Source organism: Dendropsophus ebraccatus, chromosome 14 (genome assembly GCF_027789765.1).
Source record: "Dendropsophus ebraccatus isolate aDenEbr1 chromosome 14, aDenEbr1.pat, whole genome shotgun sequence".
NCBI classification, from domain to species: Eukaryota; Metazoa; Chordata; class Amphibia; order Anura; family Hylidae; genus Dendropsophus; species Dendropsophus ebraccatus.
In genome coordinates, this window is record NC_091467.1 from 8,331,433 (window position 1) to 8,358,586 (window position 27,154).

The 27,154-nt window shown below is 44.9% G+C and overlaps 3 protein-coding genes across 6 annotated transcripts in view; 1 reads left to right on the forward strand and 2 right to left on the reverse strand.

Annotated features, from left to right (window-relative positions):
* FAM110A (family with sequence similarity 110 member A) overlaps positions 1–27,154 on the forward strand; it is a 218,088-nt gene that overhangs the window by 85,673 nt on the left and 105,261 nt on the right. The gene's annotated exons all lie outside the window — the stretch shown is intronic.
* SRXN1 (sulfiredoxin 1) lies at positions 1,637–3,050 on the reverse strand. Its single transcript, XM_069952839.1, has 2 exons — positions 2,796–3,050; positions 1,637–2,400 (listed from the first exon to the last, which is right to left on the reverse strand). The coding sequence occupies exons 1-2, from the start codon at positions 3,015–3,017 to the stop codon at positions 2,197–2,199; spliced, it is 426 nt and encodes a 141-aa protein (XP_069808940.1). The 5' UTR covers positions 3,018–3,050; the 3' UTR covers positions 1,637–2,196.
* Positions 13,439–25,259, reverse strand: SCRT2 (scratch family transcriptional repressor 2). Its single transcript, XM_069953296.1, has 2 exons — positions 25,103–25,259; positions 13,439–14,139 (listed from the first exon to the last, which is right to left on the reverse strand). Exons 1-2 carry the CDS (start codon positions 25,257–25,259, stop codon positions 13,439–13,441), a joined length of 858 nt encoding a protein of 285 aa, XP_069809397.1.

The window sequence follows — 27,154 nt, forward strand, 5'->3', positions numbered from 1 at the left end:
AGCATTCCTAATGATGAGGAGTTCGGGGAGGAGGGACAGAGAGGTTGCGCCAGCCTAATGCATGCACAAACTAAGCCCTGACCTTTGGGCACGGGGCTGCCAGTTTCAAAGTTGTTTTTTAGGACAATAACTGCATCACCTGCCGAACGGACCCCAGGACAGATCTTGGATTAAAAGCAGATATCCAAAGGTACAATTACCAATCTTCCCTGGCCTAACTCCCATCCCTTTGTTAGGCCAACCTCCTCTATGATGTCGCCAGGTAACGCAGCCTGCTCAGCTTTGATTGGCAGAGCAAGCTGTAAGCCATCGGATTCTGTCAAATCAGAATGAAGGGCGGGAGTTGGACGCCATTTCAACACAGCCCTATTATAGGAGCAGCGTAATGCGGAAGCAGGAAGTAGCAAGAAACCAAAGATGGTGGCCGGTGGGCTCCTGGAATGGCAAAATTTCTAGCGTATACAGACACACAAGGGAGGGTAATTACACGGAGCAATAATCTGCCTATATAGGCCAATTTGTAAGATTATCGCTTCTTATAATAAAGCCAACAATCAGCTGAAGAAATGATTGTCAGTTGATCACTGTCTTTTACCCTAAAAGATGAAAAATCATTAGCCGCTGCCTGATGGGTGATGAATGTGTAGGGGGAAAAAACTATACATACCTGTTCACGCTCCCTGTGTTCTCTTCACTTTTGCCCATTGTCCGCAGCCGTCGCTGAAACTTCAGAGCTAGTCTCTGAAGTGACAGGCCGTATCACCAATCACAGGCTGAAACAGGAAAGCACCACCACCAGTGACTGGCTGAGAGGCCAGTTCAGTCTCCAAAGTTCCAGCAGCGGCTTTGGGCAGAAGCGAGCAGGACACAGGGGAGCATATATATATATATATATATATATATATATATATATATATATATATATATATATATATATAGTGCAGCAAGGGATGTATGTGTATATATATATATATATATATATATATATACATATATCCCTTGCTGCACGATTATCGAGCTGTGTAACAGATCAGCACTCGCTTACAATAAGCATCGGCGATGTAACATAGCCCTTAGTTATATCATGACAGTTTAGAGGCTTTATTTTTAAGCACTGGAGTTCTCCTTTAATACGTTAACTCAGTTATTAAGCTGTTACTGTGTCTCCTCTATGGGCTCCCATATTAGCCCTATATTCTATCAGGATTATATATCAGCCAGGAATCCTAAGTGATGTAATATCTGCATATAGTTGCTGGGTGCTTTATATCCTCTCAGAGGTAATACTGGAAGGCGTCTGTGTCTACGACTGAGATATGTTGTCTGGAGTAGGTGGCACATTGTTCTCCCTGTCCTCAGCAGGTGAGATGCACAGACAGTCCCCATAACAGTTAGGGTACTATTACACGGAACGAGACAGGCCGCTCTGAAGCTAGAGCGCGCGGGACCCAGGGAGAAGCACAGAGGAAGAGGAGCCCTGCCACCTGTGACATGTGATGTATAAAGTTTAAACAAGGGCTGCAAGGACATCGGTAACGATGTCCCTGCAGCCCTTGTTAAACGATAATCGGTCCGTGTAATAGGCCCAGTAAACGAGCGCCGATCTAGCAGATCGGCGCTTGTTTACTGGTATTATCAGGCCCCCATCCGCCCATGTAATAGTTCCCTAAGGAACCAATGCAGAGTGATCAATAGAAGAACCACCATACACTGCTGTATGTGTAACCGTATTATTAGTAATAAAATAACATCTCTGTACATTCTGATTATTACATACTGAGGCGGTTTCGTAAAGCTTCTCTCTATACATAATATGTCTATAAGAAATGTACTAAAGTATATTTCTCTGACTTTTCCACCAGAGGAAAAAAATCTGAATCTGTACTTGGTGTTGATCCTTATAGGATGTAGATGGAAATATTGTCACGTCATAGTCTTGTAGGGACCATATACATACATGAGAGGGTGCAGCCACAGGGCCCCTCTGATATCCTGGACAGAGCGCCCCCTACTGCTGGAGAATGGAATAACATCCGCTTGTAATGGTGAGTCCTTTACAATATGCTTCCCTCATTCTGTTATTCACTTTTACCAAGGGGTTCAGTGAACCCTAATACTAGATCTTCATCAATATAATGACATGAGCCCCACAAGCGTTAGATCAGTCAGTATTTGGTAAGAATGACTATAGACTTCTTACAGCAGATCAGGAGTGCTGGATCCAAGGTACGTGCGTAAGTCACTGACAGAAGACTGGATGAGTTTGGCTGCTATGGTTTCTTTATTGAGCCTCTGATGAGCTGCGTAGCGATGACATCCCCCAAAGGAATAGTAGTAATCCCCTCCATTCCGACCTTTGATCCAGAGAACATCTATGGGGGGCACCCGGTCTGCGTCCACCTATTGGGAAGTCAATTGTAAAATCAAATCATTGTTCCATCTTTCAAATCGGTAAGGTCAGAAGATGCATCGAAGGACAGCATTACATGTTATTGTGTTATGTGGTTTCATTTATAAATCAAGGGACACGTGGCGCTGAGGATGAAGGCTTGTCTTATCTTTGGCGCCGTTCCCATACAGTTTGTTGTATAATCCTGCTTCTAACTGGCTGATAATTTCCCTTTATGGTTTGGACAGCCCCTTTAAGATCGCTACCCCATGTGATCTTACTGCATTTCAGGGCAAAAGTTCCTTGGGTGCTCGGAACGGCTTCATTTAAAGTTACAATAGAGTTAAAGTATGAAAAGACAACAATGAAATATGTATCTATAGTAAGAATACTAGCATGCTGTTACCTGGATGGTTTCCATCAGACTCTGCACCTTGGCCTCCTCTAGCTCAGACGGGATGGGTCGGATCAGCACCCTCATGGGGATGTTATGGACTTCAGAGATGTTACCAGAATGAATGCTCCGGTTTTCCTGAACGCTGTCATCCGCCATCATCCTACGAGCCTGCCCCATATCCCTCACTGGGTATACACCTCTCAGAATCGCTCTCCGCGTCCCTCCATACATGTGTCTAAGCTTCTTATCCTTCCTGCTTCTTACTGGAAGCAACCACTTCTAAACGGGGGTGTTCAAAACAGCTTTCCACTATCTTAGTTCAGTATAAAGACCTTTACGTCTAGGTTTTTGTCATTAAGAAACTTATGGAAAAAAAAAAAAAAAAAAAAAGATTGGTTATTTGTGTATCTTTATTCATGCAACCCCCCTCTATCAGTGAGTGGTACAGTCCGGCAGCTGAATCAGTATGAATCAGCACAGCAGTGTCATGAATGCGGAGCACTATTCCTGGGCTCTAGTGAGCGCTGCGTTAGGTTATTACACAACAAAGGAAATGTCTTCTCCTTGGAATCATTCGCATCGTCCTTGCAGCATAAGCTTTTCTCAGCGTTTATTATTCTGTGTATTGTTCCTGTGTTTGTGGCTCGGTTCCTGTGAGGTCAATGTCTTACTGTATCCCCACATATATGTAACATATATACATAGACCACATAATACCTGAAGACAAACAAAACTGCGTTGTCTAGCCTCCCTGTGGTTTGCTGAGCAGGATAGTGTAGACATTGGAGTATGTCCTTATTAACATGGACTCTATGTATAGTGAATGACGTCTCTCCAAGGTATACGGACTCTGGGATGTCTCCTGATTCATATCTCTGCAGAACACAGTGTGAGATCCGCTCTATTCACTATCATCAGAGGCTGTCTCAGGCCCTGTGCCAGTAGTGTCATCAGATTTGATGGGAAGAAAAAGAACAGCATGACAGCGGACGCCACAATACAACCTGATGGATGCCTCTGTATTTATACGCAGTATTTTTGGATTTTTTTATTGAGCCTTACAGCACCCAGTGGCAAAGCTACCTTAGAGGCAAGATAGGTAGCTGCTATGGGGCCCGTGGGGAAGGGGGGCCCAGGGATGCATAGGGATAAGAGCTGCCTTGGGTCTTTCTGCTTAACCCCTTATGTACTGCAGTGCATAGGTGGCCCAGTGTTCACTTACATGATGCAGCACAAAAAAAGGGTTAATAAGTAGCGGACAAGGAGATCTGTTTCATTGTTTTGATAATCCCTCACCTCTGTTCTCTGGCTGCTGCAATAAGTAGGAAAATGTGCAGAGCTCAATTCAGAGGTCAGGGGTTATCAGTTCAGGAGCAGTGAAGCAGAGATCTCCTTGTCTTCCATTTTAACTTTTTTTTTTACTATTGGGTCACTCACACACTGCAGTACATAAAGGGTTAAGCAGAAGGTAGTCTGCTCCTGCACCTACAGTATGGGCTCCTAATGGGCCCTTAAAGTTTAAATACAGTGGACTGACAGAACAAGCAGCCATTGGCTCTCTGCTCTGCCAGTAACTTTTGTAGCTGCAGGCTGGTCACAAGAGACTTTGGCCACATTACCGAGTATAAATATATATATATATATATATATATATATATATATATATATGTGCAGTGCTTTGTGTTGTGCATAGGGAAGGGGGCCCCGTACAGTTTTTTGCTATGGGGACCTATGAATCCTTGCTATGCCCATAACAGCACCCCCACCGATCAGGAGAACATACTGGGGGAAGCATGTGAGGGTGCATTACACTCCTGGGCTCCATCCAGTCCATCCAGCGATCTCCATCCAGTCTGTGAGGCCCCTTGGAGATCATTGACAGCAGGGAAGTGTAATGGCAGTACAGTACACATCCCCGATCACACTCCCGATCTCTGGCAGAGGCAGCAGTGAGACTCAGACCCAGAAAGATGTGCGACATGTCCCTGGAACATTGAAAGTTTTTTTTAATGATAAGTATTCTTTATGGAGAACGAGTATCCCTTTTACCCACGTTGATAGTCCTCTCACTATCCAGCCAACACCCTGCCCTACACCGAAGAGGGGCAACTACCCCGAAACAGCTGTCTGCAGAAGGGAAGCCTTTTCCTTTGGAGAGATTGTTTGGTTTGGCACAGATCCCCAGTCAATGTTCTGAGACTCCTAAATGGAGAGAAATACTGACTTGAAGGGACACCACGTTTCCTAAATGTAGAGAGAGCTATATATCTTTCCTCACTAAGTATTCTTAAAAAATAGAGGCTCGAAAACTTGACCAAATGTTTAAAAACATTTCTTAATTTTTCTTCTGTTATTTGGCATGAAAACAGCCGTGTAGCTAATGGGTGTGGGTTATATAGAGGTGAGCACGACTGGAACATGCTAGAGTCAGTGGCTGAAGAAGCTAGATGCAGCTCCCTTAAAGGGAACCAATCGGCTGATATGATTCCCTGAACTGCTGTATACAGTTCCTGCAGCAGCCACGGCACGTCTTGGCTACGACTGCAGCAGTAGCTGTATACCCCCAAAAAAAGCACTTTAATCCACCGGGCGCGTTACAGGCAGCGGCGGGGAAGTAGTCCATTACTGGCATCTCTGCCTGTCAATCATCCCTCCGCTACTAACAAGTTCTTTAGTCACTAGTAATTAAATGGCGACCGATCCAACTCTAGCATGTGCCACCCACACTTATCCCTAACAAAGATCATATCGTGCTGTCCACTTTAACCCCTTGCGATGTGGTACAGATTGTTGTGGTTTTACAGATAAAGTACAGAAAAAGAAGACATGACACCGGTAAAGTGGTTCCTGACCCCATGGTACACCGATGTCCCTTAGGGGAACCCAGCCTTATATTTGTCATCCTCTAAGAGTTTCTGAAGGCTTCTCTTAAAAGGGGTACTCCAGCAAAAATCTTTTTCTTTCAAATCAACTGGTTTCAGAGAGTTATATAGATAAGCTGCTGTATGTCCCGCAGGAAGTGGTGTATTCTTTCAGACACAGTGCTCTCTGCTGCCACCTCTGTCCATGTCAGGAACTGTCCAGAGCAGGAGAGGTTTTCTATGGGGATTTGCTGCTGCTCTGGACAGTTCCTGACATGGACAGAGGTGGCAGCAGAGAGCACTGTGTCAGACTGAAAAGAATACACCACTTCCTTCAGGACATACAGCAGCTGATAAATACTGTAAGACTGGAGATTTTTTAAATAAAAGTAAATGACAAGTCAGTAGGAGAAAAACATCAACATTTCTGTGAGCCTGCCATGAATTCACTCCCTATTCACTCTTGGCTAACATCTGGCTGCAGCGTTCTGACCCTACAAAAAACAACTTGTACCAATTGTGGCGTCTTTAGTGAAGTTTTTTTGGGGGGAAAAAAGCCAGAAGCTGATCCAGCAGGAATAAGAAGGACCAGCTTCTTATTAGGCTTGTGGAAATACAGTGCAGGATATAGAATAATCAGAGCTGAAGGGTAAAGCATGAGGGAGAGCGGGCAGCATCCCTGGTATTCCAGACTCCTACAGACAATGCTGCTAGATTGATCCATCTCTTTGACCTTTCACTCCCCAACCTCTGAGCCTGAGATAAAGCAGCACCCCGATTCACACACTGCAGACCTATGAGGAGACACATGGGGGATGCACTGTACATGCGTCGCTGCTGTGAGATTTTCTATCATTTTAGTGTTAATGTCTTTCTGTGCTTTACTTGTGGTAACAGACTCTTCCCATCCATCCTGTTCTATTGCTCCCCATCTGTTGGAATGGTCAAAATGTAATGATGATTATGGACAAAATCTCCCGCTGCCTCACAAACTAGCTAATCTAACGTCGTCGTATCCTTATTAAAGCCATTAGTCTGCTTTATATGCGACGCTCATCCTAACCGAGATAAATCACTGTTATTCCTATGAACACAACATAAGGTATTATTTCCAGGTTCCGCTTGTTTGTTCCCTTATTGCTCTTTGTCCTGATTCTGTATAATTCCTCATCCCCCCCTCCCCTCGCGGAGTGGGCCTCGGAGTTGGCGTGCATGGATCTGCCCGGGGGCTTATTAAGGCTCCGGCTGCGAGCAGGCATGCAGTAATGCTGCAACATCATTTTGCAAGAGATGCAAAGTCATCATTTTATTTCCTAAATTCAGCTTGTGTTCATGGCGTCGTCAGGGGCCTGAGGAACCAGACTGGAACATTGCGTCCGCATCAAAATAAATGCAGCTGAAAATTTGCCATCATCTCTCTTGACAGGTGAAATCTGTCAGATCTTTTCACTGAGCGCAGAATAAAAAGGCCTTTAATCTCCTTAGAGGAGGGGGGGCTTTTTTTTTTTTTTTTGACGACTGCGCATATTCCAAAATGAAACTTGCACGGCCTCTTTGTCCCTAAGACCTAGTTAATAGTCCGTCTGCTATTGTGCTCCCCGCTCTGCATTTCTCCGCAGAAGGAACGTACAATTTGGTAGGAGACGGTGAAAGCCAGGCGCCTTGTAATGTAATTCAGTCAGATCACACAAAGGACTGCAGGTGGCATATTCTGTCCTCGGTGCGACCAATCAGAGCTCACAAGTCACCGCAGCTGCCTCCTTCTGCATTTATTTTACTGCCACAAATAGCTCCTGCTTCTGCTGCGCACAAAGGATTTTATTCCCAATCGGATTTTTGCAGATAGGGGCTTCGATATTTTACCCCAGCGACCCCTGAAGCGTGATACTCCGGGTGGGGGTGGGGGGGTGCGGCAGAGGGGGAGTCGCCGCAGCTGAGTCGCGGGGAGGCCAATTAGGCAAAGTGGCAGCTTATTATTACAGAGTGACTTACCCTGAGCATGGGCTCACCCTACTGTAGACAGGCCACCATATGCGGAAGCCTTTGTCATGTAAATTCAGGTCTTAAAGGAGTCTGTGTCTAACTTCATATTCTCAATCCCCAATTAACTAATCGGGAAGGACAGGTGCAAGAAAGTGCGTCCCGAGCCATGATATCATAGGAGAACAATGGAAAGAAAACCCGTCACAACAAGGCCCATCTATTGAATCATAAACTCTTTAATTTCCCTGAATTGCATGAGAATTAATACAGTAAAAGGTGACATGTAGAACCGGCTTTAACAGCATCAGTTGCTAGAAAAAAAGAAACCTTTTATTATTTCCTTGTTTTTTTGTGTTTTTTTTTTTCTTTTCTGGAGAACCAAAACTCTCGACATGCATTTAAAATTATTGCTGTATCTTTCTATGTACAGTATAAATATGAAAGAAGGGCGGGCGTCCTACGTCTACAGGTAAAAATGCGGCATACGGGATCAGAAGGCAGCTGAACGTGTGACGCCATCAGTTTGCAAATGCACATCTCTGGATGAAATAAAGTCGATTGGAATTAGTCGCTCTTTGCATAATCTACTCTAATAAGGTACTATGAGAAGTTAACCCATTCCGGTGCCAGCACGCAGGGTCGGGTGAAATGTGCGGGCCGAGATGAACATGGAGGAGCGCTTGTGCTAACAGGTTAAGATTCTGCACTTTGAGATATTGCTAAAGCTAACCAAAGATCCTCCCCAGGGGGGTGGGGGGATACATGCTATAAAGTATCTGCAATGAAGGGAATGAGCTGCAAAATCCTTCCCAATGTTGCAAATAAGGGTCATGAGCATTGCCAACATTAAGAGGGAAAGACGTTAAACTAGTTCTGTATTGTTCTAGTGCCATAGACATAACAATTCTCATTAGTGGTTGTTGTAATGATTGTCATTACATCTACAGTCACACAAGCAGCCTGAATACGGAATCTACAGAGGCTATAGGTTCAGGTGTGCGGAGGGGAGAAGCAGCTGGGATCAACTTCGTCCTCCATCCCCATAGACAGCCATACACCCAGCCATGTAAGAGAGGAACCAGCCTAAGGAGTGTGTGGCTTTCCCTATGGCAGAGATAGGTAGTGGGAAACAGAACAGGCTGCATGTGCTCCCGTCCCGTGACTCAGGTGGGCCGCCATAAACTAACAACAAGAGCTCCTGTTTTTGTTTCAGGATTTCAGTACATTTTGGCTTTCACCTATCAGGATTTTTGATAGATGTCAGAGTTTATTGCAAGGTCAGAGCCCCTGTATGTGTAGAAGTGATCGCTTTACACTTCAGATCTCTGGCAAGACTGCGGTGTACATTGCTGATCAAGAAGGGAAAAGTTCCTTCAAGTATTGGAAGTAGTAGTCCTGAGTCAGTCAGCTAGGATTCATGGCTCTTGCTGTAGCTATGGCCTGGTATGGTTACCTGTTAATACTGACTCCAGTGCTGGTGGCGCTGCACCATAGGGGGTAAGTGCTGGTCACTTATAATCAATTGGGAACAATGGTCAGATAACAGTAAGGGCTTTGCTGTTGTCACATGCTGCATCTCTTGTTAGGCTACAGCCCAAATGTATGTCGGCCATACACATTGGATTAAGATCTGAAAGGAAATAAGGGTCTGGTGGGGAACAGGGACGTCTGGTGGGGAACAGGAGAGTCTGGAGGGGAACAGGTGAGTCTAGAGGGGAACAGGGAGGTCTTGTGGGAAATGGAAGTCTGGTGGGGAACAGGGGAGTCTAAAGAGGAACAGGGGAGTCTGGAGGTGAACAGGGGAGTATGGAGGGGTACAGGGGAGTCTGGAGGAGAACAGGGGAGTCTAAAGAGGAACAGGGGAGTCTGGAGGGAACAGGGGAGTATGGAGGAGTACAGGGGAGTCTGGAGGAGAACAGGGGAGTCTAAAGAGGAACAGGGGAGTCTGGAGGGAACAGGGGAGTATGGAGGAGTACACGGGAGTCTGTTGGGGAACAGGGGAGTCCGGTGGGGAATAGGGGAGTCTGGTGGGGAACAGGGGAGTCTAGTGGGGTACAGGGGAGTTTTCAGGGGGATAGGGGAGTCTGGTGGAGAACAGGAGAGTCTGGAGGGGAACAGGTGAGTCTAGAGGGGAACGGGGGTCTTGTGGGAAATGGAAGTCTGGTGGGGAACAGGGGAGTCTGGAGGTGAACAGGGAAGTATGGAGGGGTACAGGGGAGTCTGGAGGAGAACAGGGGAGTCTAAAGAGGAACAGGGGAGTCTGTAGGGGAACAGGGGAGTATGGAGGGGAACAGGGGAGTATAGAGGAGTAGAGGAGAGTCTGTTGGGGAACAGGGGAGTCTGGTGGGGAGCAAGGGAGTCTGGTGGGGAACAGGGGAGTCTAGTGGGGTACAAGGGAGTCTGGAGGGGAACAAGGGAGTCTGGTGGGGAACAGGGGAGTCTTGTGGGGTACAGGGGAGTCTGGAGGTGAACAGGGGAGTCTGGAGGGGTACAGGGGAGTCTGGAGGAGAACAGGGGAGTCTAAAGAGGAACAGGGAAGTCTGGAGGGGAACAGGGGAGTATGGAGGAGTAGAGGAGAGTCTGTTGGGGAACAGGGGAGTCTGGTGGGGAACAGGGGAGTCTAGTGGGGTACAGGGGAGTCTGAGGGGGATAGGGGAGTCTAAAGAGGAACAGGGGAGTCTGGAGGGGAACAGGGGAGTATGGAGGAGTAGAGGAGAGTCTGTTGGGGAACAGGGGAGTCTGGTGGGGAACAGGGGAGTCTAGTGGGGTACAGGGGAGTCTGAGGGGGATAGGGGAGTCTAAAGAGGAACAGGGGAGTCTAGTGGGGTACAGGGGAGTCTGAGGGGGATAGGGGAGTCTAAAGAGGAACAGGGGAGTCTGGAGGGAGCAGAGAATTATGGTGGAAAATGGGAGTCTGAAGAAGAACAGGGAAGTTTGGTGGGAGCAGAGGAGTCTGGTGGGAAACGGCAGAGTCTGAAGAGTAACGGGAGTCTGTAGGAGAACAGGGGAGTCTAGGAGAACAGGGGAGTCTGGAGGGGAACAGGGGAGTATTTGTGGGACATAGAATCTGGAGCCAACAGGTATATGCAGGGGACAGCACAGTCTTTAAAGGGAGAGAGAGGTGCCAACAGATGAGTCTTTGGGAGAGAGGTGCCAACAGTGGAGTCTTTGGGGGGAGAGAGAGAGAGAGAGAGAGAGAGAGGTGCCAACAGTAGAGTCTTTGGGGGGAAGAGAAACATGCCAACAGAGGAGTATTTGAAGGGAGAAAGAGGTGCCAACAGAGGAGTCTTTGGGGGTAGAGAGGTGCCAACAGTGGAGTCTTTGAAGGGAGAGAGAGGTGCCAACAGAGGAGTCTTTAAAAAAAACAGGTACCAACAGAGGAGTCTTTGGGGGGGGGGGGTCAGAGTGTTGGGGGCAGAAACATACTCCCCTCTCTCCATTCAGAACACATTCACCCTCAGCTGATCTGAGCATAAATATGTATGTGAGGGGATCAGCTGAACAAGCTTATCTGAGGGACAGCTTTGTACAGTGTACGGCTGGCTTCAGTTAGGCATCGCCTAGCCATAAATAATACTGTAAAGAGGGTGTAAAGGATCCCTTGGCAAATACTTGAAGTGGAAGACTCCTTTTAAGAGGGGATCCCCTTTAAATAAAAAGACATTAAGCTTACAGAACGAATATCCACTGTAGATGGCCCTACGCTGCTCATATTGGCCTGTTTATGGCGGCTATGTACATATTATAGTGCCATTAATGTTACATTGCCCTGATTTATTACCTGTAGTGATTATTGGCAGCCGAGATGTGATCTCCCCAGCTCTGTACTTTATACATCTAAGGCCATGATTTTCTGTTCAGCTATTTGATACATTCTCTCTTGCAAAGCAATAACACTGATGATGCAAATAAGGCTACTATTATCTATGAACGCAAGGCTTCTTATATCGGGCATGCAGGAAAGTGGGAGACACCCTAAAGCATTATCCCAGCGAGCATTGTGTGAACATTGTCCTTGCACCCTGTGTATTGTCTGAAGTAAGCGGGTCCTCTTATAAGCAAGGCAAGACTAGCAGAGTCAGCCATAATGGGTGATGTGTAATAATACTGCATTATATAAGACGGGCTAGTGTCCCCCTACAAGTGCTGTCTATGCATACAATTGCTGCAATCACTTATCGATACGTAACTCTGTAAACTTCAGTGAAGGTCTACATCATGATTCTTCTCTAATATCTAATACTCAAGCTTCCCTAGCAGATGTCTGCAAACCTCAAGCATGCCGTAAAACCAGCCTGGACCATAGCTGATGAGATGCAATACAGTATCTGTGGCTCAGAGATGAGCGAACAGCAGTCAGAAAGTACAAGCCTTGACAAAAGTGCCAGAACTACCTGTGGCGTGATATATATAGGCTTCCTTTGATTCGTCATGAGGTAAAAAGTCAATGAGAAATTGCATAGGCTTTTCCAGGATCGTCCAGGATCTCCGCCCCGGACGCTTGATCGTAAATGTGGGCCTGAAGAATACGTTGTGTCTGTAAGCAGAGCTCAGGAGGAAGACAGTCTGATGCGCCGAAACGAGGCGCCTGTCGCTTGTACCGTTCGCCTGTAAACATTGACCTTTCCGTCTCTTCATATTACACCACATTCTACTATCCAGTCATTTGCAACCACAAAATCAAATAGTCATTAATAAAAAGTAAAATTGGCAAATAAATAGTATAAATAACACCTTGTATAAATTACATTACTCCAGTATGCAGTTCATCGTAACAATCGCTTCAGACATTCGCCTTCACGCGGAGGTGGAGGTGGCATCATGATGCAGAGCGTCATAATTTATAAGTTAGAATAGTCACAATGCTCGGTGAAATGACCCCTCGGTAATGCAGGGTGGGTAATAAATACGTGTATCAGTCATCCAAATATAGTGCATATTCTCATTGCTTTAGAAAACGCTAGAGGTAACACTGTTTCGCGGGAATCTGCGACAAGTTAACTGGACATGGGTGCCATTTTTTCCCATTGCTATATAAATATTGGCACTACTTTGCCCGGTTTTTTTTGTTTTTTTTTTGCTGTACATATGTGCTTCTAAATAGTAAAATCAAGACACAGGAGGAAAATCTTACTGCCTTTATGTACAGCCGGTCAGGCTTGGCGCCTTTGGGAAGAACTAATGTGGGACATTCATGCGTTTGCTGCTGCTTCAGCCTGCAAGAAACTTATTGTGCATTCACGGCTTTGTACATGGAGATTGGAAGATGCGCGGCACAAAGTTCTTGAAAAATAAAAAATAATACTGATCGGCGTACAGCAGTGCCATGACACCACGCACGTCCCGTAAAAAAATATAGGATGCAAGAAATGGCACCTGAGGCTGAGCAATGAAGAGCCTCTCCATTCACTTCAGTCCGGCCTAGTCCTAATGACACGTTCACATTTCATGTGGTTCATCTTAAGAAAGCTTGGCTTTGCACATAAGAATTCTTTAAGAGCTCGAGTGGAGAGGAAGAAAGTCTCTTTGAAGAAGAAGAAAGTGTGAGATTTATATTGCACGGCTCAAAATAAATAAACTTAAATAAGAAAGGGCAATGTGTGACGTGGTCCGGAAAGCATGGTAAAATATGGTGCTCTCATAGACGGTGGTGAAGTGCAACCTAATGGAACACTGGTATATGCCAAGTACCCTGATTTTATTTTTTTATTTCAGTTTCTGGTGCCTTTGTGCCATCGAGAAGGGCGGGAGGGCACAGTGGTTTGTGCCATGTTTAGTTGTGTACAGTTTTATGGTGTGCACCTGGCTTTAGCTTTGGACATCGCACTCGTGCTCTGAGCCCTTGAAGCAAGCCGACTCGTAATGCTTGTTGAGATACGACTTGAGAGCGAAGGTTTTTTCGCACCGCTTGCACTTGTAGTGCTTAAAGGCTGAGTGCGTCTGCATGTGTGCACGAAGGTTAGATCGGTCGGCAAAGGCTTTACCGCAGTGGGCGCAACCGAAAGGCTTCTCACCGGTATGAGAACGCATATGGCCTTGTAACAACCAGGGCCGGCTGAAAGCCTTCCCGCATACATCGCACTTATGTTTCAGGTTGTGTGTCAGGAGGTGCATGGCCAAGGCTGGCATAGATACGTATGTCTTGCCACAGGTTGGGCATTTCCTTGCCATCTTACTGTCCAGGCTCCTGTGAGTTTGCTTGTGCCGACTGAGGTTGGAAGAGGTGGCGTAGGTTTTACCGCATTCGGTACACGTATGGCGCTGACTTCCACGGTTCTCTCCACTTCGTCTTGATCGGCCATCGGTGATGAAGAAAGCATCTATTGAGTAGCTGTCTGTGACTGCTGCTTCACCACTAAAATAGCCGGCTGAGAGGCTGGACTGTGGGCTGTCGGGCTCGCTGTAGTCATCGTGAGTCGGTGTGTAGTCAGTTTCAGAGGAGGAAAATTTGCTGCCACTTTTCTTCCCGTCTTCGTAATCAGATGATGTAATACAGTGGTCAGTGTAACCTGTGATAGGACGACAGAATATAACAATGCTTTATCCCTATCAGAAGATTCATCAGTGTCATAGAGTCTACATAATACTTCCCTCTATGTTACATTCAGGGTCACTTCTCTTATATTGGTAATATCCAGTACAGTGAAGTACTCCCACCCTACAGTATGAGAATCCAGCCTCACAGACAGTAATATCACCTTATACAATGGGTAATTGGAATGACAATGACAGCATAGGGAGCAGGATGGTGACACTTGGGGTGCAGGATAGTGACACTTAGGGTACAGGATAGTGACACTTGGGGTACAGGATGATGACACTTGGGGTACAGGATAGTGACACTTGGGGTACAGGATAGTCACACTTGGGGTACAGGATAGTCACACTTGGGGTACTGGATGATGACGCTTGGGGCACAGGATAGTGACACTTGGGGTACAGGATAGTGACACTTGGGGTATAGGATGGTGACACAGGGTACAGGATAGTGACACTTGGGTGCAAGATGATGACACTTGGGGTACAGGATAATAACACTGACACTTGGGGTACAGGATGATGACACTTGGGGTACAGGGTGATGACACTTGGCGTACAGGGTGATGACACCTGGGGTACAGGATAATAACACTCGGGGTACAGGGTAATAACAGTGACACTTGGAGAACAGGATAATGACACTTGGGGTACAGGGTGATGACACTTGGGGTACAGGATGCTGACACTTAAGGTACAGGATAGTGACACAGGGCACAGGATAATGACAATTGGGGTACAGGATAATGACACTTAGGGTACAGGATAGTGACACTTGGGGTACAGGATGGTGACACTTGGGGTACAGGATAATGACACTTGGGGTACAGGATAGTGACACTTGGGGTAAAGGATGATGACACTTTGGGGAACACACTGACATTTGAGGTACAGGATAATGACACTTGGGGTACACATTGACACTTGACGTACAGGATAGTGACACTTGGGGTACAGGGTGATGACACTTGGGGTACAGGATAATGACACTTGGGGTACAGGATAGTGACACTTGGGGTAAAGGATGATGACACTTTGAAGAACACACTGACATTTGAGGTACAGGATAGTGACACTTGGGGTACATGTGATGACACTTGGGGTACAGGATAATGACACTTGGGGTACAGGATAATGACACGGAGTACAGGATAGTGACACTTGGGGTACCGGATAATGACACTTGGGGTACAGGATGATGACACTTGGGGTGCAGGATAGTGACACTTGGGGTACAGGATGATGATACTTGGAATACAGGATAATGACACTTGGGGTACAGGATAATGACACTTGGGGTACAGGATGATGACACTTGGGGTGCAGGATAGTGACACTTGGGGTACAGGATGATGATACTTGGAATACAGGATAATGACACTTGGGGTACAGGATGATGACACTTGGGGTACAGGATAATGACACTTGGGGTACAGGATAATGACACTTGGGGTACAGGATGATGACACTTGGGGTACAGGATAATGACACTTGGGGTACAGGATGATGACACTTGGGGTACAGGATGATGACACTTGGGGTACAGGAAAGTGACACTTGGGGTGCAGGATAGTGACACTTGGGGTACAGGATGATGATACTTGGAATACAGGATAATGACACTTGGGGTACAGGATGATGACACTTGGGGTACAGGATAATGAGACTTGGGGTGCAGGATAGTGACACTTGGGGTACAGGATGATGATACTTGGAATACAGGATGATGGCATTTGGGGTACAGGATAGTGACACTCTTGTGTATGATAATGTGACAGTGTAAGCTATTAGTACACAGGCTGTATGGTTATGTAGATGGTTATGTATGAGGTTTGTGGTGTTCGGTGCTGTGTGGTTTGGGCAGGTGACGTTCTCTCCAGGGTTCAGGACAGGTCAGCTCTCCATACATGAATAATTCATGGCACACAGCGGCAGTGGATTTGTAAGCAGAGTAGTAGATGCAGGGAGCGCACCCCGCAGTGGTTTCCATAAAAAAAACCTTTCATTTTCCCCTGACATCATGATGTTTGCCGTTACATAAGGAGGCCTCATATTACCTCTATTACTTTCCTGAACTGTCAGGAGAATTGGGACAAGAGGAAGGATCGGGTTTCCTCCCGTATGAGGCTCGGCAGGCTTTCTATTTATCCGCAGTAAACAACTAGGAAGATTCTGATTCAAGTCAATAGGATCTCAATGCTCATATGTTCTGTATCAGTGCGAGCAATTTCTTACAGCCCTGATCCCGTCTGTCCTCATGAAACACAGACATTTGCTTCATATCTTGCTTTATATTGACCTAGTTTTCACTTTCAGTCCTGATTAAATTAACATTGCATCGCACACAAAGAACTATAGTTGTAACATATCCTTATAATGGTCTGAGCTGATACAGAGCTTCATATCCCCTACATCAGGCATGTCCAAACTTTTTTCGAAGAGTGCCAAATTTGATGAAGTGAACATGTGCGAGGGCCGACCATTTTACATGCTACATGCTATATGCTTTATAACACAGGCAGATAATAGCAAGCTGGATACCTGGGGGGCCGTAAAAGTTCGGAACGCGGGCCGCAAATGGCCCTCCGGCCGGACTTTGGACATGCCTGCCCTACATAGACAAAGTTACATTATACATTGACCAGAATAACAACCAGGTATGCAGTGAGCGCCCTCTGGAGGTCAGTGCAGGTCCTCACAATCTTCTCATGAACCTCTATGGGCCCTATTCCACCGGACGATTATCGTTCAGATTATCGTTAAATCGTTCGAATCTAAACGATAATCGTTCGGTTGAAATGCAGTTAACGATTAACGACCGAACGAGAAATCGTTGATCGCTTTATAAGACCTGGACCTATTTTTATCGTTGCTCGTTCGCAAATCGTTCGCATTGAATAAGACATTGTTCGGTCGTTCGCAATAGATACGAACGCAATAGCGAATAAATACGGAAGAAGAAACGATCGCAATTACGATCATAAGTAACGATTATCGTTCCATGGAAATGAGTGAACGTTTTCAGGTCTTTCGCAATAGCGGTCGTTTGAGATCGTTAATCGTTAACAATTATGCTAACGATAATCGTCCGGTGGAATAGGGCCCTATGCCTTTGCAGGGAGTATTGAGCTGTGTACCATAGAAGTGGATCTGAGGGCCCTATTCCACCGGACGATTATCGTTAAAATTGTTCGAATCTAAACGATAATCTTTCGTTTGAATAGCAGTTAACGACCAAACGAGAAATCGTTGATTGTTTAATAAGACCTGGACCTATTTTTATCGTTGCTCGTTTGCAAATCGTTCGCATTGAATAAGAAGTCGTTTGCAGTAGTGACGAACGCAATAGCGACGACAAGACGACCGCAAGAACGATCATAAGTAACGATTATCTTTCCATGTAAATGAGTAAACGATTTCAGGTCTTTCGTAATAGCGGTTGTTTGGATCATTTATCGTTAACGATTATGCGAACGATAATCGTCCTGTGGAATAGGGCCCTTAGACCACTGTAAGGGTAAGCAGCCACCTTTGGATGTCACCATACGGGGTAGCCGGAATGTTCCTTATAACACCTTATATTTATATGAGGAACATGGACACTATCCGAGTTGTATGGCTGCATGGCCACCTGACATGACGCCTTATCAGTATATGGTTATATAGATATAGACTATGTCAATGTAAATCAGATGCTGAATCCTAGCATTACATTGAAGTCCTCTAACACTAACTCAGAAGACAAGCCCCTCATTACATCTTCCTCAGTGATGTCATCCAGCCTGAAGAATTGCATTCTATAGGATTGTGATGACCTCAACTTCCTGTTTTACAAAACCCATATAAATTACTCATATCAGGATGATCTATACTATTATCTGCATTCATAGACTCCTACATATTCATTATAAACCTGAGTGAGCCTTAAAATAGTAGACCCTGTGCTATGTTATTCTAATAATGAGAGAAAGTGAAGATAGATAGATAGATAGATAGATAGATAGATAGATAGATAGATAGATAGATAGAAGATTGGTAGATAGTAAGTAGATAAATAATATCTAGATAGGAGATAGATAGATGGATGGAAGATAGATAGATAGATAGATAGATAGATAGATAGGAGATAGATAGATAGATGGAAGATAGGAGAGAGATAGAGAGATAGATAGATAGATAGATAGATAGGAGATGGATAGATAGATAGATAGATAGATAGATAGATAGATAGATAGATAGATAGATAGATAGATAGATAGGAGATAGATAGATAGATAGGAGATGGATAGATAGGAGATAGATGATAGATAGATAGAGAGATAGATAGATAGGAGATAGATAGGAGATAGCTAGATAGATAGATAGGAGATGGATAGATAGATAGATAGATAGATAGATAGGAGATAGATAGGAGATAGATAGATAGATAGATAGATAGATAGATAGATAGATAGATAGATAGATAGGAGATAGATAGATGATAGATAGATAGATAGATAGATAGATAGATAGATAGATAGAGATAGGATATAGATAGATAGATAGATAGATAGATAGATAGATAGATAGATAGATAGGAGATAGATAGATAGATAGAGATAGGATATAGATAGATAGATAGATAGATAGATAGATAGATAGATAGATAGATAGATAGGAGATAGATGGATGGATGGATGATAGGAGAGAGATAGATAGATAGACAGACAGATAGTAGGTAGATAGTGAGATGTTTTCCTCCTGTGTTCTTTTATGTAAGCAGGGTTCCTCATACCTCATGTATAATTATATACAGCGGTACCTTGATTTAAGTGTAACTTGGTTTAAGAGCTCAGAGTTTTTTAAAATTATGACTTGGTTTAAGAGCTCCCTGTACTGGGTGGAAGGGGGAGTGGGGGAGGGACATGGCCTGCATAGTGCGGTCTACAGCCCTGTACTCTGACCCAGGAAGTCTCCCTCACCTTCCAAATCATAGCAGATCCACTTCAGGCTGGGGCTTACATCAGGGGACAGGACTGTGGAGGTAATCTCTCCATAGCTGTAACCACTCTCTCCCTGGACAGAGAGTGCTGCTATACTGTGCCCACATCTGTCCTGCTCATTCCTTCCTGCTCCCTGCAGTCTCTGTCCGCCCTTGTGTTTCCCATCCTCTCCATTACTGTACAGTAGTTTATGATATCACATATTCAGCTTTTTCTGAATCTTTGTTTCATCTGTTTTACATGTTATTCAGAATAATTAATCATTCTTTTTGGGGGGGGGGGGGGGGGGAACCAATTGTCTATTTCTATGATTTCTTATGGAAAATTTGCTTTGGTTTAACAGTGGATTTGGATTACAAGCGCTGCCCCGGAACAGATTATGCTCGTAATTCAAGGCACCACTATATATATATATATATCTATATATATATATATAGATATAGATATAGATATAGATATGGTATTAGGAACCCTGCCTACATATTCACACACCAGGCAGTAGATGTGTATATATATACTGTTCAGTAGATGTGTATATATATATATATATACAGTGCAGTAGATGAGTAAATAGATGTAGATATACTGTGCAGTAGATGTGTATATATATACTGGGCAGTAGAAGTGTATATATATACTGTGCAGTAGATGTATATATATATATATATATATATATATATACACTGTGTAGTAGATGTGTATATATACACCATGCATATATACAGTGCAGTAGATATGTGTGTGTGTGTGTATATATATATATATATATATATACTGTGCAGTAGATGTGTGTGTGTGTGTGTGTGTATATATATACAGTGCAGTAGATGTGCGTGTGTGTGTGTATATATATATATATATATATATATATATATATATATACCGGGCAGTAGATGTGTGTGTATATAAGCTATTGCAGTTCCGGCCTGGGTCTCCAGTAATATAATAGTATAATGCTCTCTGTCAGCCACAAGTTTATGACACCTGTTCCCTCTGTCATCCCGGCTGTGACATTATTTACTGAGCTCTCCTGTCGATAAGTGTGATCTATTGATCTGCAAGCTGAGCCCTTCTCCCTCTCAGCAGCAGCAGGGTGGGATGATGTGTGCTGAGATCCCCATCACCCGGTGCTGCTGTCACTGCATCTCTCTTCTCCCGGCTCTGCTCATCTTCTGACTTCCCCCCCATCCGCTTTCTATTTTTGCCTTTGATGTCTGTCAGGGAAGCAATGCAGCAACCTACATTCCTGTCTCTGCAATGGAATAGATCAGCGCCGGGCACTGTGACCCTTTCACTTCTTGGATCTCTTAAACCATTAGCGTGCAGTCAATATTCCATTTAATGCAAGCATTAGCCGGGGTCAGGAATCTCAGCTCTGCCGTCCACTCGTTTTTCCTCTTTCCCGCCCGTCCTGCGTCGTTCACCATTGCTATTTATTTTACATTATATAAAAGCAGATGTCTGCACTGCACAATCCCGGCATCGGTCACGCTTGGTTATTTCTCTATGCGGTTGCTGTATCCTAACGTATATACATGTGCCTAGAACACAGCTCCTGCCCCTCCTCTGCAGATTTAATGCATGTGCCTTGTATCAAGGTGACACCGCAGAGCACGTGGAGAAACAAGCTCTACTTCCTGGCCTGCAGCACAGCGGCGGCGGCTGTGGTGGTGGTGGCGGCTTCTGGAGGATGTAACTCTTCCCCAGATCTGCTGCTCCAGCCATAATAGATAAAGATTGCAGAGAAGTGGAGCATTCTCCCCGCTCTCCGCCACATTTCATGCATTACAAGTCAGCAGCTCGGAGGGACATTGCAGCTTTCTCTCCAACATGGAAAGATGCCATTAGTTTTGTTCCTCCAGGATCTGTAGCTTCACTTCTGCATAGGGATCGGGGTTGCTGATCTGCCCTGTGATGGGGCAGGATCTGTAGCTTCACTTCTGCATAGGGATCGGGGTTGCTGATCTGCCCTGTGATGGGGCAGGATCTGTAGCTTCACTTCTGCATAGGGATCGAGGTTCCTGATCTGCCCTGTGATGGGGCAGGATCCGTCTGTGGTTATCACCTCTATATCTCGTAATACACCCCATCCTATACCTTACTATCACCTGTAACCTAATGACCCAACTGAAGCCTCATCTTGTAGATATATTGTTGCAGTCCCTATGGTAGACAACCTTAAAGGGGTTCTCCACCTGTTAGTAGGGTCATAGAGGCTATGGCCAACAGTGATCAGCTGTACTTTGTTAGCGTTCCAGGTCCCTGCAGCGCCACCATAGGGGAATTGAAGCATTACAGTATTAAGGTAATTCAGGACAGAGACGCTCTCTATCCTGGCCATGCGCTAAGTATTCTGCAGAAGGAACCCCCCTTGGTCATTCAGAATTCCCTCAATAAGACATATACAAATGGGTTTTGTATAGCGGATGACCCCCATTAGGACGCCTGAAGACACAATGGTCACATATGAAAATAAATGCAGCCTGCGTGCTCGGCCATAGCAGATAATCCTGCCGAGCGTCTTCTATCAAACATAAGGAATTCAAGTTCCTTCTCCTTGTGGCTACAGCACTTATAGGGGCCGGGAGATTGACAAGTCCATTACGGCGATCAGCGCCGCCTGACTATCCATCTTGCCTGGCAGATTGTTATTCTTCGTCATCTTTCTGCCTCCTTATTTGCAGATTGTGCAGTCACATGGTGCAGGTAGAAAACAGCTTTCATCAGCAATATTTCACACCTCTCCAAGCGCACAGCAAGGTTATTTTCAAGAGCGTGACTTTGAGACAGACGCTTCCTTCCAGCTACCTTTCCCTTGTGACTGTGTCATTAATACCTTCTCGGTGACGCTGGGTGACACCTGTGGGATCTTAGGTGACATCTTAGGTGATGTGTGGACATAGTGGGGATACAATGTAAGACAATGGCTGTGGATGGAGCGCTGTCACCTTGCAGCACTGGGGTCATAGAGCTGACAGCTGCATAGACCACATTGCTTTTCCTATTAGTTGCATAGATTCCGAGCTCGGGCCTATAGCTGTATAGCTTTCAGCACTATATAAATCCTAATATAACCACATTTCTGATCGGTAGCCGCATTTCACCTCTATAGAGCCCCGAGCTCAGGTCAGAGATGGCGCACGTCAGCCGAGAAGCCAGGAAAGTTTGGGACAGATGACGTCTGATGGTTCAGTATACAGACTCCTGGTGCTGCGCTATTTGTGGCTGATTCCACAGGTTTCTGCCCAGTTTTATAGCTATTTTTACAAGGAGAACGGGAAAACATCCAATAGGCTTTTTGACCCAGAATGCTACATGTATGTTATAGTAAGATATTACCCTGGTTCTATCATGTGTATGACGTGTTATTGCCTGCCATGAGGAAGATGGATGATGAAGGCTGCACAGCACAGGGCTCATCTGGGCCACAGGACATAGAGCTGACGTGATACTACAAGCCCTAACATGCCCTGACATGGAGAGATGCTGGGACTTGTAGTCACATGTCTGAGGCAAGGAAAGGCTACAGAATGTATCTATGGAGCATAGCCTGTATTGTGCTGTATATACTGTACAAGGATGTGTATATATATAGTCTGCATTTTGCTGTATATACTGTACAAGGATATGTGCTATAGGATGTGTATATATATATAGTCTGAATTGTGCTGTATATAATGTACAAGGATGTGTGCTACAGAATATATATATATATATACTGTACAATATTGTGCTGTATATACTGTACAAGGATGTGTGCTATAGAATGTGTACATATAGCCTGTATTGTGCTGTATATACTTTACAAGGATGTGTGCTATAGGATGGATATATATATATAGAATGTGTGTGTGTGTGTGTGTGTGTGTATATATATATATATATATATCCTGTATTGCCCTTTGTATACCCTGTGCTATAGAATGTATATATAGCCTGTCTTGTGCTGTATATACTGTACAAAGATGTGTTCTACAAAATATATATAGTACTGTCCTGTGTATACTCTGTGCTACAGAATGTATATATAGCCTGTATTGCTCCATGTAGAGTCCTCCTGGCTGTGTGCTATAGAATGTGTGTGTGTATATATATATATATATATATATATATATATATATATATATATCTCCTGTATTGCTCTGTGAATAATCCTCCTGGCCGTGTGCTGTGGATTGCAGTGGAGATGTGCTCTATAGAGTGTATATATAACTATATATATCCTGTATTGGCCGGTATGTAGTCCTCCTGGCTGTGTGCTATAGAATGTGTGTGTGTGTGTGTATATGTATATATCTATATATTTCCTGTATTGGCCGGTATGTAGTCCTCCTGGCTGTGTGCTATAGAATGTGTGTGTGTGTATATGTATATATCTATATATTTCCTGTATTGGCCGGTATGTAGTCCTCCTGGCTGTGTGCTATAGAATGTGTGTGTGTGTGTGTGTATATGTATATATCTATATATTTCCTGTATTGGCTGATGTGTAGTCCTCCTGGCTGTGTGCTATAGAATGTGTGTGTGTGTGTGTGTGTATATGTATATATCTATATATTTCCTGTATTGGCCGGTATGTAGTCCTCCTGGCTGTGTGCTATAGAATGTGTGTGTGTATATGTATATATCTATATATATCCTGTATTGGCTGGTGTGTAGTCCTCTTGGCCGTGTGCTATGGATTGCAGTGGAGATGTGCTCTATAGAGTGTATATATACCTATATATATCCTGTATTGGCCGGTGTATAGTCCTCCTGGCCATGTGCTATGGATTGCAGTGGAGATGTGCTTAGCTTGCAGATGTCCTGCTCTGGGACCACAAGTTGCATCTGGGTAGCAGCAGAAGTACAGTACAAGGTTATCCTGAGAAGTCTCCCTATTGTGCTGGATATAACCCTCTCCTCGGAGCACGCCAGCCTTACCTGATCCCCCTCCCCCATCATCCTATGCCTTCCGTAAACACATCACAGCCAAATGGTAAATTTCATTCAAAAGAAACCATTTCTTTTACCCCCGAAATCCCAAACAGATCTCATTCTCCCAGGATGAAGCCGCTTAAAGGGCTTTAGAGAGAGTCTTTTGGCTGCCTTCTGAACAATGAGGTCCCCGGAGAAAGCTCGGATCCCCTCCCCCCATCCTTTCTGTCCTCCCCTCTGGAAGGCTCTGGCATTCACTTCTCTAAAAGACATCAAGGGCTGCTGGATAGTAGAGGAATTAATACTGTGTCCTTACACAAGCCCAGAGCGCTCACTACACATTCATGCACCCAAACTATTGTTAATGGAGCTCTCTTATTCTACAGGTGATAGCGGGGAAGTGTGGCTGGCCACCCGGGCCTGCATTGCTCCACACATCTACCACTGGCTTCTCTGCATATTTGCCGCCTTGTCAACTTTCTCCCAGGTCCACAGGATTGTGAAGAATTTAGAATTTAGGGCTTTCTGCTCTCCATATCATAGAATTGGATAACTGGGTAAGAGCCGTCCATCCAAGGTCCGAGAGCTCCAATTGTCCCAAGTCAAGAACATGGCAGCCAACTCTGAGGTCGTCACCCCTCCGTATACAATGCAATAAACACAATCCTACATGCCAATCATCAGTGGGTGCCAATCGTGGCATATTTTTCTAAAATAAAAATAATAGTATGATTCCTGCCCAGAATACACTACAGTGATCTACGCGTCGTTTAAGTAACCTTCATCCTGACTTTGCTGGAGCAAACTTTTATCCTACGGCACGACGGTGACAGTCCCATATAGTGACAGGCAATGAAATCTCTGGGTATATGGACGGCTTCAGTCTGATAGGACAGTCCTACCGTGCACGATCGCTGATGTAATGTACTGCTGTGACTGTATGTTATGTATATATATATATATATATATATATATATATATATATATATATGTATATCTGGATCCTCTCCCATCCATACGCAAGGTGCTGACTTACCGTTTTCAGCAACAGGGACTCCCAGGCTTCCAACGGTGCTGGTGAGCGACTGCCCCAGGACGCAGGGATCATCAAAGTGGTGGTAATTCGAGGCTGAAATCCCGCTGGATGAAAAGTCATCTAGTTTTATCTTCTTGACGAGAAAAGAGCGTGGCATGGTGAGCTAGACAAGGGCGTCCTTTTGTTTGGTGCTAGTCTTGGGAGAGCCGGGTACGGTGGCTCACATTCAGCACTGGACAGCTCCGACTTTCTGCAGTGTGCAGAGAGAGAGAGAGTGAGAGAGAAAGGAGATGAAGGGAGCAGGAGAGGAGGGAGGGGGGAAATCTGGCAGCAATAGCTGAGCTCAGCACTCATGCTGTCTTTATATGGGACGCAGGCCTGAGATCAGGTGGTGCTTTGCAATGGAGCTGTTTAGCTCTCTAATCCATCAAATGTCCCCCAGGACAATCATCACATTACCAATGAACCGGCTGTGCCGACATAGAGAAAGAGACAACCTCCTGCCTACTTACTTCTTATAGACAATGCAGTGGAAACAAGTAATGTAGAGCAGCGTGGCTGGAGAATAGGGAGGCGATATTTTATCCCGCTATGGCCGCACATGCCTGCACCCTGCAACTTACTTACCTGCATCCGGCACAAGGGAGCAAAGTTTTACCTCCACAATCCAGTGTAATAAATCATCACCCAGCCTGCGAGCACATGGCAGCGCCACATCACCCTCCTCTCAGGAGCAACTCATCTATATGGGCTTATTCTCCCTTCTTTTAATTATTATTCTTGTAAAGGATTTTACATTCTTCCTGGGGATCTGTGAGCGGGGACACAACACGTGGGGAGGTGAGGGGGCACCGGGTAGACTGGCATTGTGTAGATGAACTCTGATTCCTTTGTCTTGATGCAACCAGTGTTTTAACAGCCTGTGAATCATAGAGCGAAAGTCCATATGGTGGTGGGGGGAGGGGAGGGAGCATCTTAATATCCCACATCCACCAAGGTGGGCAATAAACAGTGACCCTCGCAGTCCTGCAACAAAAGAAAAGAGCCTCTCCATCTCTATATTATACAAAAGGGGGAGAGTATAAGTGGCAGCCGGGGTCTGGTGCCGTCTATCACACCATAGACAGTGCTGAACCTCCCACAGATAGCTGCATAGGAGCTGGAATACACACAAATATATATATATATATATATATGTATATATTTATATGTGTGTGTGTGTGTGTGTGTGTGTGTAAATTGCTATGTTGGCAGCCTGCCCCATGTACATTTATAACTATACTCCTTTCTATAAGCCAAGTCTGTTATCCACTCCATATGTTTTATCAGTATAAGATGTTGGTTATATAGATATCAGGCAGATTTACTAACACCACAATGGACTCATTCTCTATGCACTATATTCATCACAGTGAATGCTGAGCAACCACTGAAGAGCAACAGGTTCTTGTCATTGTATTCATAGCAGTAAAGTGGCGGTATTCTTTTGCCTATAGTAGCAGTGTATAAAATCCTAGAAAATGCCCCCATCCCAAATATTTTACTATTGTTGAATGAAGGGTTAATGGGGATTGCGACTACTCAATGCAAGCTTGGGCAAGTGCATTAGTAACATACCCCATAGTGTCCACTTTGTCCTTGAAGCAGGTTATTCCATTCATAGGTTTGATCATATTTCTGCCTCATACATTTCTCCATCATACAGCCATTCCCAGTGTGTGAGTGAGGTCGGAGGGCCCTGCCCCTGCAGAGATGGGGAACCTGCTGCCCTCCAGCTGCTGCAGAACCACAATTCCCATCATGCCTGGACTGCCAAAGCTTTAGTGTTTCCCTATACTACTGGGACTAAATAAAATTAGGTGTGATGAGGATGAACTGTAAGACAAGACACCACGTGTGGACCATAGTGGGACTGTTATAAGAAGAAAGTAAAGCATACTTTGTTCCCAAAAATCTGTATCTAAAAGCCTTTGCAACCTGCTGCTTTCCAACTATGGCAAACTACAACTCCCATCATGCTCTGACAGCCTTTGTAATCTGTGCTCATAATAG